Source organism: Ornithorhynchus anatinus, chromosome 5 (genome assembly GCF_004115215.2).
Source record: "Ornithorhynchus anatinus isolate Pmale09 chromosome 5, mOrnAna1.pri.v4, whole genome shotgun sequence".
NCBI lineage: Eukaryota > Metazoa > Chordata > Mammalia > Monotremata > Ornithorhynchidae > Ornithorhynchus > Ornithorhynchus anatinus.
Genome location: NC_041732.1, coordinates 50,171,503 through 50,186,772, shown reverse-complemented (window position 1 = coordinate 50,186,772; position 15,270 = coordinate 50,171,503). Strand labels below are relative to the sequence as shown.

Below are 15,270 nucleotides of genomic sequence, written 5' to 3'. Positions count from 1 at the left end.
TAACCATGGCAATATCCTCATCTGATCTCTCTCATTCAACCCACACACATCCAGTCTGTCACAAAATCCTGTCAGTTCTACCTTCACATCTCTAGAATCTGCTCTTTCCTCTGCGTCCAGACTACTAACATGCCGATCCAAGCACTCATCATTTTCCACCTTGAGTACTGCATCAGTCTCCTTCCTTGTCGACTTCCCTTCATCCTGTCTCCCCTTTCCAGTCCATGCTTCAATGTGCTGCCCGCTTCATTATTTATTTAACTCTTTAATGTTCAGTCCATATCTCCCCATTCCTCAGAAATCTCCCAATGGTTGCGTCTCCACCTCCGCATCAAACTCTTTTCCATCTGCTTTAAGGCACTCAATCAGCTCTCCCCTTCCTACCTAGAGAAACAACATGGCTTAGTGGAAAGAACACCGTCTTGGGAGTCAGAGGACATGGGTTGTAATCTCGGCTCTGCCACTTGTCTGCTGTGTGACCTTGGGCAAGCCACTTAACTTCTCTGTGCCTCAGCTACCTCATCTGTAAAATGGGGATTAAGACTGTGAGCCCCACGTGGGACAACCCGATTACCTTGTATCTATCCTTGCGCTTATAACAGTGCTTGGCACTTTAGTAAGTGCTTAACAAATACCATAATTATTATTATTATTACCTTTCCTCACTAACCTCCTACTACAACACAGCCCCTAAACTCCTCTACCTCAGTCTCATCTGTCCCACCACCAATCCCTTGCCCACATTCTCCCTCAGGCCTGGAATTTGTATCTGACAATCCACCACTCTCCCCAACTTCAAAACCCTCCTAAAAATAATTTCTTCTCCATGACCACTTTCCTGACAGAACCCTTTATTTCCCCTGTCACCTTCCCCTCTGCTCTGATCATTCACTTTCATTCATTCATTCAACAGTATTTATTGAGCGCTTACTATGTGCAGAGCACTGTACAAGTCGGCAACAGATAGAGACAGTTCCTGCCCTTTGATGGGCTTACAGTCTAATCGGGGGAGACAGGCAGACAAGAACAATGGCAATAAATAGAGTCAAGGGGAAGAACATCTCATAAAAGCAATGGCAAATAAATAGAATCAGGGTGATGTACATCTCATTAAACAAAATAAATAGGGTGATGAAGATATATACAGTAGAGCGGACGAGTACAGTGCTGAGGGGGTGGGACGGGAAAGGGGGAGGAGGAGAGGGAAAGGGGGGAGAAGAGGGTTTAGCTGCGGAGAGGTGAAAGGAGGGGTAGAGGGAGCAGAGGGAAAAAAGGGGGGAGCTCAGTCTGGGAAGGCCTCTTGGAGGAGGTGAACTTTAAGTAGGGATTTGAAGAGGGGAAGAGAATTAGATTGTCAGAGGTGAGGAGGGAGAGCATTCCAGGACCGCGGGAGGATGTGGCCCAGGGGTTGACGGCGGGATAGGCGAGACTGAGGGACGGTGAGGAGGTAGGCAGCAGAGGAGCGGAGTGTGCAGGGTGGGCAGTGGAAAGAGAGAAGGGAGGAGAGGAGGGGCAAAGTGATGGAGAGCCTTGAAGCCTATGATATTTTGATACTTAAAAATCCCAGTCCTACTGTATTTCTGTAAGTAGTCTTATAATCTACTATTTCCTCTAGCCATAATCTGTTTTAATGTCTTTCTCCCCCTATACAATGTAAGCCCCTTGTGGGCAGAGGTTCTTTCTACCAATTCTGTTGTATTGTACATTCTCAAGTGCTTAGTTTAGTACTCTATGACAAAATAAGTGCCCAGTAAATACCACTGATTAACTGATTGTTTCTTGGAGGATTTAGGATTTCAGGATATTGAAGCCGGAGAGAGTGGACCGAAGTATTTTTTTGTAGATTTGATTTAATGATTGAAAGGGGTAAATCAATCATATCTATTGAGCACTTACTCTATGCAGAGCACCGTATTAAGTGCTTGGGAGAATAGAATACAACAGAGTTAGTCATGATCCTTGCCCACAAGTAGTTCACAGTCTAGAGATATAAAGGCAGGAGCAACACTATCCATGAATTTTTCATAAATTCTTCATTCTATTGGACATCCCCATAAAGCACTGGACAAAACTATGACAAGGCTGTCATTCTGGTTACAAATTTTGCCACATACTGTGGCTAATTGGGATTTTTTTCAATTCAGAGGGTATTTTGCAAAATTGGATGGGATTTTCAAACATTGCTGTTTTGATCGAATATCTTTCAGAATTCGGTCTCTGTATCTTAGTCCAGTGCAACTTTTTCCTACTCTCTTATGTTGAGAATCTGGGCCAGTTTAGTTGAACAGAGAGAGTAATGGGGAAAATAGGTACTAAGGGCTCCATTTAATTATAAGTAAAGCAAATCACTTTACAGTTTTTCAAGGGTCTAAAGTATTATAAAGAATAAATAACCCCTCGTTTAATCAGATTAGGACAATGGAATTCAGATCTCATTAGAAGACATTGCATTCAGTGCCTCTCAAGTTCAGTTTTTCAATTATTTTAATTCATTAGCTGTTCATTAAATCATCCATTGAAGTAGTGGAAATTTGGGTGTTTTTTTTTTACTGATCTATAAAGTTTGGAACATTCTGATGCCCAGAACTGTTTGATGAATGCTAGCAATTCCTCTCTGACTTCTCTGGTAGATGGAAGTAGTGTGGGCTGCTCCTGAGTCTCTTAATCCTGACCTCATATGATCCTCTACTTCCCTTCTCCTGTCTGGCCCCAGGCTGGTAGGTATCCTGGGACTTCTGAGGGCAAGAAGGAAGAGTCAGCTTGCCCCTGGGGCAAGTCATGGCAAAGAGCTAACCCTTCCTTTTTTCTTCCCCTTGCATTTCTTTCCTCTGTTCAAGCAGCAGTCCTAGCTGTGAGCAAAAGAGCTTTTCCCAAGCTTTTCTTGCCCCTCAGGGGACCTTATGGTTACTTTTCCCTTTTTAAAAAGTTTTATTAGGGTTTCCATATGTTTCATGGGTTCATTTCTAAGCAGCGGCCCACTGAGCCTCTGATGACATATCAGTGAAATGAAACCAAGAGCAAAGTTCACAATGTGAGAACCCAGATAACATAACTTAATTTTTAGACCCATGAATTCATCTGAGGGCCCTCACCCCAGCTACCTTCCGCAGTCTACAACAACAAACCTTATAGGGATGGTATTGTTTTAGGTTTACTTTAGTTCAGTTTTTTGCCAAACTCTTTCTAAATTGAAGCACCCATACCCTAAATGTTCTAACCAGCTTCTTTTTTCCTCTGCCTGTCCCCTTCCCTCTGTGCCCACATTCTTCTGTTAGTAAAATGGTCTCCACCTGATCACTCACCACAAATACAGGCAGCAGTGCAGAATCACAAATTGTTCAGAGGTTAGAAGCTGCCTTTCTTCATAGAAACCTGACAAAGGATTGCACATGACCAGAAATGATATTTTTAAGTTCTTCATTTGATATTAATAAAACCATTTTAAGAATTCCCAGCTCTGACTGGATTTTTAGTTTTTGAGGTCAAGGTTAAGGGTCATCTCATTGTCAGGGTTCCATATCTAGTTGAGTGTTTGGAGGATTACATTAACAACATCCCAAGGAAATTTTATGACTTTTCACCAAAAAGAAGGTGTCATGCCAGTCAGTCAGTTGTATTTATTGAGCGCTTCCTGTGTGCAGAGCACTGTACTAAGCTCTTGGGAGAGTACAATATAACAATAAACAGTCTAGAGGACTAGACATATGTGCTTTTAAGTAATTCATTTTAACTACATTTAGTTTTCTCTTCAGTTTCCTATGAGGAGTAAATTCAGCTGCTCAAGACAAGAAGAAAAATATGGTACTACTTTTAAATTTTAAAATCTTCCCATTTCAAAAGGTCTGAGCATAAACACTTGAGATGAAGCCTGATCTTTTTAAACTCAAAGTAAAAATGCAATCCCCCTTTTCTCTTTTCATCCTGGTCCTTAAAGACCAGTTTTCATGATAATAACTGAACAGAAATCAGTAGGAGGGTGGGATTTAACATATCCCTACTCCATCCTTCTCCCCGTTGTATCCTAGTTACCGCCTAAACAGGGAAGCAATTGGCCCTTTGTTTTGATAGAGGAAACGCAAAATAAGATCATTCCCCTACACTGCAATTTGAAAGCTTTGGGTCATCTTATATAAAGCTGGATAAAGACCATGAATGTTGGAGCTTTAAAGTTTCAATGGAACAGTCTCCGAGTTGCAGGTTAGTTGTTTGTATGAGGAGCACACCAGTGCAGGTCTGAGGAGGTTGCTGGGCAGCCTTCCAGAAAAGCGGCTCCCCCATGGGTTGTTGAACTGCTAGACAGTGATTAGTCTCTATTCCTTGCCCTCCGGCTCATCTGAGAAATCATTCTGAGGAAGCAGGGAATCATTTTGAGTAAGTGGAGACTTGTTATGGAGCGGGAGAGAGACTGTGTCTGTGGTTGTGCTACTTGCAATGTGTCTGATTTCCTTATCAGCTTTTTAATTAAGTGCATCTGATACCAAAGTCTTATGCCCTGAAGTTTGTACCTTGTATGCATTAAGTATACAATGCTATAGTAAACACTTCAGAGTGTACAATAGGTGGATTGAGAGGTAGTCCATTCCCACAAGGAGCTTACAGTCCCAAGGAGGACAGACACACAGTAACGTGTAGGTAGAAGGAAGAGAGATGTAAAATGGCATGGTTGGAATTGCAAGGATGTAGAGGTGGTGCAAAATCAGTCATTCATTGCAACTATTGTATGTGGAGGAGTGCTGAACTAAGAGGTTGTGAGAGGAGAGTAAATGTGCAAGACACCAATTCCTGCTCTCAAGGTTATATAAATCAACTTGTACAGAAATTATGAGTGTGAAAGCATGGGGGTAGCACAAAGGTGTTTGATTTGGTAGTTGGGAGGATATGACCTGAGGAAGAGCCTTTGGGAGGAGGTGAGGTTTCAGAAGGGCTTTGGAGAGAAATGGAGAGAGCTGTGTCTCGATGATTTGAAGCGGGAGGGAGTTCCAGGCAGGAGGAAGGGCATAAGTAAGGAGTTGGAGATGAGGGAGAAGAGAATGAGATGCAATAGATTATCAATCAGTCGTATTTATTGGATGCTTACTGTGTGCAGAGCATTGTACTAAGTGCTTAGGAGAAGACCATATAACAGAGTTGGCAGACACTTTACCTGCCCACAATGAGCTTACAGCATAGAAGACAAACTTACACCCTAGAGGAGCTTAAGAAGATTGAAGAGTCTGAGCTGGGGTTTTATAGGGGGAAGAGGGGATATGGGGGGCCCGGGTGGGGGAAAGAACGCGCGTGCTGATGGATGTCTAAAAGCCAAGAATGGCTGAGAGGATGTAAACTGCAGAGAAGAAAACTTAATCAGGGAAAAAGATCATTTGGGTTCAAGCATTTTATTGTATGGCTATTTATGTGGTTTGGGGTTTTCTTTGTGTGTGTTTTTTTTTTATTTTTTGAAAGGTTACACAGCTTGCAAGCTACTTTGAGCCCCTGATTTTAGCTGCAGTCGGCGTGGCCTCCAAGATTCTAGATCATCAGCAGCAGATGACGGTATTGGACCAGACCAAGACCTTGGCAGAGTCTGCTCTGCAAATGCTGTATGCAGCCAAAGAAGGAGGAGGAAACCCAAAGGTAAAATGCAACGTGTCAATTATCCATTGAAAGATTCCTAGGTAGTTTGACACGGTCTTCCAGGATTGCAGTACGAACCAGCAAATATGGAGAAGCAGCATAGCCTAGGGGATAGAGCATGGGCCTGGGAGTCAGAAGGACCTGGGTTCTAGTCCTGGCTCCTCCACTTGTCGCTGTGTAATCTTGAGCAAGTCACTTAACTTTTCTGGGCCTCAGTTATGATTGTGAGCCCCATATAGGACATGTGTCAAACCTGATTACCCTTTATCTACCCCAACACTTAAAGCAGTGCCTGACTCATAGTAAGCACTTAACAAATACTATTTTTAAAAGTGTTTTAAATTGGTAGCTTTTGATTTTTCTCATCAAGAAAGGGTTCTCTCTTCCTTTAAGTAAGGGAAGCACCAAGGAGTTGATCTCAGTGTTTAAGGAAATTCCACGATTTGAGATTTTTTAAAAAAAAATTGGCTTTCTCAACACAGCAAGGTGTCAGCACCCCTAAAGGGAGAGAGGAGCTCTGTTCTGTCATTGTCAAAGAATTAAGAGCACCCAGGTCATTTGCACAAAGTACTATTTGTTGCGGGTTTACACAGAGATGAAGGGGGAAAATGACACTTTCTAAATTCATTCATTCATTCAATAGTATTTATTGAGCGCTTACTATGTGCAGAGCACTGTACTAAGCGCTTGGAATGGACAATTCGGCAACAGATAGAGACAATCCCTGCCCACCGATGGGCTTACAGTCTAATTGGGGGAGACAGACGGACAAAAAACAAGACAACTTAATCACGATAAATAGAATCAAGGGAATGTCAACATGTTTGTTTTGATCATAAACTAACAATGCCTCCAGTTCATCAGTGTTTGAGTCTCTGAAGCAGAAGTCCATGTATCCCACTGCAATTTACAGAATCATTCCAGCAGCTAGAGAGCTTTCAGATAGAAAGACATGTCAGTGCATCCTTATCTAACAACTTTCCTTTAGTTGGAAATAGAACTTGAACATTTGGTGTGTCCATGTTGTAAAAGTAATCTCCTCCTCGGGAAACAGTTTACAAACTATATTTGATAAGCTGATGTAGGTATATGTGCTTTGACTCTCTAATGCTTTCCAGAATAAGGGACTTAAAAGTGCATTCAGTTCTGCAACAGTGCTTGTTTCCATCCTGTGATTTGGGGAGAGTGCTATTCCAGAAGTAGGACGTGTCCTTCCCACAATCCGTGCCTGTCGGAATACAGTGAATGAGATGTGGTATTGGGGGAACAGGCTGGGTTCGGGAACGTGGCCTTGGTCAAAACAATATCGCCAAGATCCGCCCTTTCCTCTCCACCCAAACGGCTACCTTACTGCTACGGGCTCTCGTTATATCCCGGCTAGACTACTGTGTCAGCCTTCTCTCTGACCTCCCTTCCTCCTCTCTCGCCCCGCTCCGGTCTATTCTTCACTCCGCTGCCCGGCTCATCTTCCTGCAGAAACGATCTGGGCATGTCAATCCCCTTCTTAAACAACTCCAGTGGTTGCCTATCGACCTCCGCTCCAAACAAAAACTCCTTACTCTAGGCTTCAAGGCTCTCCATCACCTTGCCCCTTCCTACCTCTCCTCCCTTCTCTCTTTCTACCACCCACCCCGCACGCTCCGCTCCTCTGCCTCCCACCTCCTCGCCGTCCCTCGGTCTCGCCTATCCCGCCGTCGACCCCCGGGTCACGTCCTCCCGCGGTCCTGGAACGCCCTCCCTCCTCACCTCCGCCAAACTGATTCTCTTTCCCTCTTCAAAACCCTACTTAAAACTCACCTCCTCCAAGAGGCGTTCCCAGACTGAGCTCCTCTTCTCCCTCTACTCCCTCTGCCATCCCCCCTTTACCTCTCCGCAGCTTAACCCTCATTTTCCCCTTTTCGCTCTGCTCCTCTACCTCTCCCTTCCCATCCCCACAGCACTGTACTCGTCCACTCAACTGTATATATTTTCGTTACCCTATTTATTTTGTTAATGAATTGTACATCGCCTTGATTCTATTTAGTTGCCATTGTTTTTACGAGATGCTCTTCCCCTCGACTCTATTGATTGCCATTGTTCTTGTCTGTCCATCTCCCCCGATTAGACTGTAAGCCCGTCAAACGGCAGGGACTGTCTCTATCTGTTGCCGACTTGTTCATCCCAAGTGCTTAGTACAGTGCTCTGCACATAGTAAGCGCTCAATAAATACTATTGAATGAATGAATAAAAGCCCCTCACCATTGGCTCTAAAGCACTCAAATCACCTTGCCCCCTCCTACCTTACTTTGCTACTCTCCCACTACAACTCAGCCCACACAGTTGACTCCTTTAATGCTAACTTTCTTACTGTGCCTCTGTCTAGTAATCTATCTTGCCATTGACCCTAGCCCACGTCCTGCCTCTGGCCTGGAACGCCCTCCCTTCTCAAATCCAGCAGACGGTTATTCTCCCACCCGTCCTTCAAAGCCTTATGGAAGGCACATCTCCTCCAAGAGGCCTTCCCTGACTAAGCCCTCCTTCCTCTTCTCCCACTCTATTCTACATCTCCCTGACTTGCTCCCTTCATTCATCTCCTGTCCCAGTCCCATAGCACTATGTACATATCTGTAATTTATTTTAATGTCTGTCTCCCCCTCTCTAGACTGTAAACTTGCTGTGGGCAGGTAATTTGTCTGCATACTATTGTATTGTCCTCTCTCAAGCGCTTAGTACAGTGCACAGCACACAGTAAGCTCTCAATAAATATGAATGAATGAATGAGGTAGGGCATCAGTTAACATTTTAAATATTTTCCAATGGAAGCGCAAACAGGATTCAAGAGAAAGGAACCATAATCCATCTACAATTCTGCCAAATTGTACTTGCCAAGAGCTTAGTACAGTGCTCTGCACACAGTAAGTGCTCAATAAATGCGATTGAATGAATGAACCTACAGTTCCACTCCATTTCAGCAGGGAATGCTTGTCCAGCTCCCCAAATAGCTGTCTAGAGGTCACACAGTCCTTATCATATCTGGATCATGACTAGCATTTCCCTACAGTTGAGGAGCATTTCCTGTTTCACAGTTGGCAGAGCTTGGCAGGGAAGCTTGTAGATTGGGAAAATACTTACTGGAATATTACTTGGAGCTCTTAGCACAGACATTGGATGACTGTTCTCTGATTTGTGCAGTTATGGGAGTTTGCAACAGACTTCACCCAAGGCTCATCAGCAGAACCGAAAGGATTAGCAGATGACCTCAAGAGGAAGAAGAAGAAGAATAGTGGTATTTAAGTGCTTACTATGTGCCAGGCACTGTATAAAGTGCTGAGGTGGATACAGGCAAATCAGGATGGGCACAGTCCCTATCCCACATGGGGCTCATGGTTTCAGCTGTTTTGCAGATGAGGTAACTGTGACCCAGAGAAGTGAAATGACTTGCCCAATGACTGCAGACAGGTGACAGAGCCAGAATTAGAACACATGACTTTCTGACTCCCTGGCCTGTGCTCTATCCATGATGCCATTCCTCCCATTCTCCCATCCTTGAAGAGTGTCCATGCCGGTTGTTTGTGTTCGATCTCACTGAGTCTAGTACTACAACTGAAGCATCGTTATACGATACAGAGCCAACACTGACCAAGACGGAACCCATGTCAGAGGAGGATTAAGGGGCATGCTTGATACAAGTTACTGCCCATAAAGAAATGGCCTTGAAGCAGGACTTCATACTGTGTATATCAGTGTCAAGTTGAAGATGTCATCATTTTTACATCATATGTTTTCTTGCTCAGAACACTAGGTATTGTTTCCCCAGAAGAGAGGGGAAATTTCAAGCCAACTGAGAGAGATGATAGAAAGTCAGGTTCTTCTTATCTCCCCTCACATCATGGTGATAGGTTAGGGTTTCAGTGTTCATGAGTGTCTGGGCTGGATGAAATGACCGTCATCCTAAGAGTATGTTGGTGTGCTAATATTAATGATTGTAGTATTTGTTAAGCATTTACTATGGGCCTAGCACTATAGTAGGTGCTGGAATAGCTACAGAGTAAGTAGCATGGGCACGGTCTTAGCAGCAAATTGGGATCACAGTTTAAAGCGGAGGCAGACAGGTATCTTCTTCCCATTTTTATAGGTAAGGAAATATAGGCCCAGAGAAATTAGGTACTTTGCCCAAGGGCACACAGAAGGCAAGTGGCAGAGCCAGTCGACTATTAAAAGTGTAACATTCAAATCCAACCCGTAGTCACATTTTTTTAATGGTATTTGTTTAAGCGTTTACTATGTGCCAGGCACTGTACTAAGCATAGAGGTAGATACAAGCTAATCAAGTTGGACACAATCCATGTCCCAAATGGGGCTCACAGACTCAATCCCCCTTCAAAGTCTTACCCCCCTCCCCTTCTAAGCTTATTGAAGGCATAAAGCATATCTCCGTCAAGAAGTTTTCCTGGATTAAGCCCTCTTTTCCTCCACTCCCTTCTGCACTGCCCTGACATGTTCCTTTCATTCATCCCCCCTCCCAACCCCACAGCACTTATTTGCACATCTGTAATTTATTCATATTAATGTCTGTCTCCCCCCTAGACTGTAAGGTTGTTGTGGGCAGGGAATGGGTCTGTTGTACTGTTCCCAAGTGCTTAGTATAATGCTCTGCACATAGTAAGCATGCAATAAATACAACTGATTGATTAATCCCCATTTTTCAAATGGGGTAACTGAGGCACAGAGAAGTTAAAATGACTTGCCCAAGGTCACACAGAAGATAAGTGGCAGAGTCAGGATTAGAACCCGGGTCCTTCTGACTCCCAGGCTCATACTCTATTAGGCCACGCTGCTTCTCACACCTCTCAGCAACTTAACTGTTCCCACTAGGTCAGAGCATATCTCCTATCCTGCCTTTTCAGGTAGCATTTGAGCAATCAAATGGATGACTTCAGCTTAAGAGGAGCATTCTGGCAGGGAGATTTTTCTCCCAAGACATTAGAGAGTCCCATTGACTTGGAGAAACTAATAATAAAGAGGTATTTATGAAACACTGAGTGCTGGGGCATATACAAGATTATGAGATCAGATAAAGTTGCTGTCCCACCCAGGACTCACAAGCTGACTTATCCCCTTTTTACAGATGAGGAAAAAAGCCCATAGAGGTTTACTGACTTGCTCAAGGTCACACAGCAGGCCAATAGAGGACTTGGGACAAGAACTCGGGGCTTCAACTCCCAATCGTGTGCTATTTCTCCTAGGCCACATACCTAAGCTTCTTGTTTCTTATAAAAGGAATCAGTCAGCACAATTTGTCTTGTATCGGGGAAATGGGAGTCACAAACTAAAACGGTTTTCTGCAACTTAGACCGCAGTTCCTCAGAAATGCTGATATTTGTGTCTGCTCTAAGCTTAAATTTACCTTTTTTGCCCAAACTTCTGCCCATTTCTCTGTTTTCGTATGTATTTGTCATATGGGAATCTGGGTATTCCAAGCAACTTGGTTGAAACAGATAGAAGGATTGTTATAGACGACCCAAGCCCTTGTTCAGCTGTAAACTGAAGTCATGTAGCATTCTCTTAAAAAGAGGAAATGCATTTTTTCCACTATTGTGGAAAGAATAAGGAGAATATAACACATCCACAATCTGTTTAGATTTGAAATAATGGCTTCCATGGCCTTGTTTGCTACACTGAAAGTTTTCAGAATGCAATGCCTGGAATAAGCATACACTCTCCATGTTAGTCTCCTAGTGCTACCATGCCACACTAATGCTCCTGCCTCTGTGCTGTTCTTTGATGGGAGTGGCCTGGGTTTGTATGGGTGTTTAATTTGCAGGCTGTAAAACTTTAGCCATCCAGTGCTACCTTTGGATCTCTGGGAAAGCAAGTGATTTTGTAAGTATGTATCATGATTTTAAAATGTGCGTTCTGATTCAGCAGGGCCATTTTGGGTTATTGCACACATTTGTTTGGATTCAGAAAATGAGGAAAATCAAATATTAAAACTCTTCCTTTCCCAGTTACCTGAGGGTTTGCATGTTAACTGGTACTTTCCCTCAGGTGAAACACTCAAAAATATTTCACATTAAATTTCCATAGTCACAGTACATTCAATCGCGTATTCCTTTCAGAGCTACTTGACTTAGTTCATATTAAAATCAACTCTAAATTAGCCATTTCCCCATCAGAATCCCAAAGGGATTTTGTGTACTTTGAAAGGCAGAAGTGTTTCTGGAATAGACACCTACTAATCTACAGATTTTAGATCTCATCACTTGTCACAGCTGAAGAAGGCATGCCATTTCTGGTAACTTGTCAATCATTTAGTGGGTAAGAAAAATTCAAAGAGCCAGCTCATTTAATAACTGCATTTCAGAATTATTTCTCCTTTTTGTTTCAAGTTATTCAAGCACCTTATTATTTTTTGTGTGGCATTGACCACAGAGGCATTCTCCTTCAGCCTTTTCAGTGAGCTGTGCCATTGTTAAGGCCAGCTTTCAGTAAATTAAGCCCAAGTGGAAGTCTTGAGTTGAATACCCACCTCCATCCCTCACTGTCTATAAAATCTCTGTCGAATCTAATAGCTCTTTTTGTCTTAGCCATAAAATAAGGCACATGATTATTTGCAAATCCATCTCATACTGTCAAGAGTTCTATCTTTGGTTCTAATGGGGATTGCCAAGGATGAAACCCAGATCTCGAACATTCCAGCTTCTGCCACCTCAGTCAGCACTTCCTCTTGGTCATATGGATTTGACTTGGGTACGAGGTCTTTTAAACATTGGTCTGTCTTTGGGTTTCTATTAGCGGTGTTGAAAAATTTTGCCCTTTACAAAAACTTAATCGGTGCTAACCGTGGGTTTTTCTTCTGGGCTTAACCGAGAATTCCCTGAAACCAGAGCTGTTGCATACAAGAGTGTAGCAGTGGACCAGATGGAGGTTATTGTTTTAAGTAGAAGGATATCTTATGCTTAAGTCTGTTGGATCACTTTTTCCATTGTCGGGTAAATCCTGGAATTGATCACTGTGGTCTCCCTGTCAAGGTTCCCTTTCAGTGCCCCATAGGAAGAGGCTAAGACCTTGTTCTGCTCAGCAGTTACAGTGATCTTTCTAGCTGTTTGCATTCAGCTCTTCTGCTTATGGCTGTGTTGCTGAATGAACACAGATGGCCTCATTTATTGGTCAGTGAGTCTCAAGAGGAGGTCTATGCCAGAAGTCTGTGATGGCTGTCATCTTCTTACATCATAATAAATAAAATTAATAGCACAGACGTTTTCCATCCCCCAACCTCCTAAGAGCTCAGTCTTTGCCCTAGCCTTAAAATGACAACATTTTCGAATCCCTGGTCAAATCATTTCATCATTCTGTTTGTAGATCTGATTTCCCCTAGCATACTAGAAATCCCAAAAGTTGTCATCTTCCGGGACGTGGCCAAAGTACCGTCTCTGGATATTTGTAGACAGAGTTCCTGTACTTCCTAAATGGGAGATCCATTTAGTTTAACAATCCAGTGTGTTGACCTACTTAACTGGAATCATCATAATTTTTGCTTTTGTGCTTTTTTGCTTACCCTATCTTCTGAATCTTAATGTTTATCAGCACATTCATGTAGCATATGATGGCATAGTGGAAACGGCATGGGCTTGGGAGTCAGAGGACATGGGTTCTAATCCCCGCTCCACCACTTGTCTGCTGTGTGACCTTCGGCAAGTCACTTAACCTCTCTGTGCCTCAGTTCCTGCATCTGTAAAATGGGGATTAGGATCGTGAGCCCCACGTGGGATAATCTCATTACCTTTTAACTACCCCAGTGCTTAGAACAGTGCTTGGCACATAGTAAGCACTTAACAAATACCATGATTATTATTATTATTATTATTTTCATTTTGTCATTTATTGTCAAATAGGCTTAATTGCACTTTAGTCATTCTGTGAAAAGGACTTCTCCTCTGGAAAAGTATCCTCCTCCTCCACACCAAATTAAGAATCCGATAGTTCAACTGAAGTTACATATATAACGTGGGTCAAAAAATGCTATTATATTGTTTTTTTGTAACCTTCTGCATTTTTTTAATGAAAGTACCGTTTAGGTCTTTTTCAAACATAGATAAAATTCAGTGTTTTCTTTATGTGGGTGTTGTGTGTATGTCATCTTGATCTGGTGGATATCATTTCTCCTCACTGGCTCCTATGACTTGCTGGGAACTGTCACAAGCTTCTCTCTGCAATAATTATTTGGTCCAAATCTCTGATCCAGGGCTCACCCAGATTTTCACCATTAGAGTCTTGTCCTCCTTATCACAAGTTGCAGCCTTTGAAAATGGAGCATTTCTGCCTTTTTTCTTTTCTGAAATAAAAGCAGAATTGCCTTTCAGGTTTTCAAATTTCTCTGTTTCGTATTTTCCTGTTTATTCATTTGATCTTATTTACTGAGCACTTACTGTTGCCATGAACTTATACTTAAATGTTCTAAATTTAGCTGGTGCTCAGCCCAGTCCTCTGCTTTGCTTTCTTCTCTTACTGTTGATTAAGAGGGTCACACTCACTCCAGCCCTCTTTGGGACCACTAATATCACACCTACTTCCAAACTCACCATAGGCTTTCATTTTGTTTGATGTGCTAAAGCAGTGCTTTAGGAATTTGGTGCTTAGAATACTGTACTGTAATATATTTTAATTTGATTTTAACATTAGGTTTAACAAAGTAAAGTAATTTATCTGCACATTTACAGGCATATATCTACCAATTTCTATATAGGATGTATGTGTGTGTGTGTGTATGTATAGGATATATAGCATTGTGTGTGTATATATATATGCATATATATATATATGTGTGTGTGTGTGTGTATATACATATATATATATAATTATTATGGTATTTGTTAAGCACTTACTATGTGCCAGGCACTGTACTAAGCACTGGGGTGGGTATATGACAGATAAATCTATAGACATATATCTCATGTTTCAGAAGCGCACACCATTTCTCTTGGTGATTGGATCATCCAATTTAGTATTCTGTCTTTACTGTTCTCTTCCATGCTTAGTCCAGTGCTCAGTAAATACCGTTGGTTGACTCAGAGCTCACCAAAGAGGACTTGGACCAACAATTTGATGGTTGCCCTCCATGACAGCCATTTTCATTGTCATCCAATATCACTTGTTCTCCCTCTCATAATTTAATCAGTTGTTTCCTGAGCCAGTTGATCGTTTCTTCCTGCGTACTTCCTCTGGTACAAGTACTATGGCCTTTCTATCTCCTTTGTCAATTTTACTGATAATGGACACAGTTAATTGAGAGGTTTGTTGGATGATAAAATGATGGGCCAGATGATGACTTTCTAATTGCTCCAAGTTGATCACTAAGAGAATATTTTGTTTCTAATCTAGTGAATCCTGGTTGGATAAATTGTATGTTTATAAAAAGAAAGAAAACAAAAAAACCCCTCACCCTTTCAGTTCATTGTTATTGTGGTATTTGCTAGGCACTTACAATGCATCAAACACTGTTCTAAATGCTGTTAGAATTCTAATTCTTGCTACGGTTGATTTTCCAGGAGACTAAAAGTTGTATTAATACTAGTAGCTTTCCTGTACTTCTGTACTGTAAACATTACCTGTCAACCTCATTATATCTCTCTAAAATGGGAAGTGAGCAAATTTAATATCTCTCTGTGGCAGATGAAG

At 42.3% G+C, this 15,270-nt stretch overlaps 1 protein-coding gene across 3 annotated transcripts in view; it reads left to right on the top strand.

The window, feature by feature from the left end:
• The window catches only part of TLN2 (talin 2), a 488,673-nt gene that overhangs the window by 390,738 nt on the left and 82,665 nt on the right, over positions 1 to 15,270 (top strand). For all 3 annotated transcript variants that reach the window (XM_029064739.2, XM_029064741.2, XM_029064740.2), the window contains one exon: positions 5,443 to 5,613. In XM_029064739.2, coding sequence (XP_028920572.1) covers positions 5,443 to 5,613 — 171 coding nt within the window. The remainder of the gene's footprint in view (positions 1 to 5,442; positions 5,614 to 15,270) is intronic.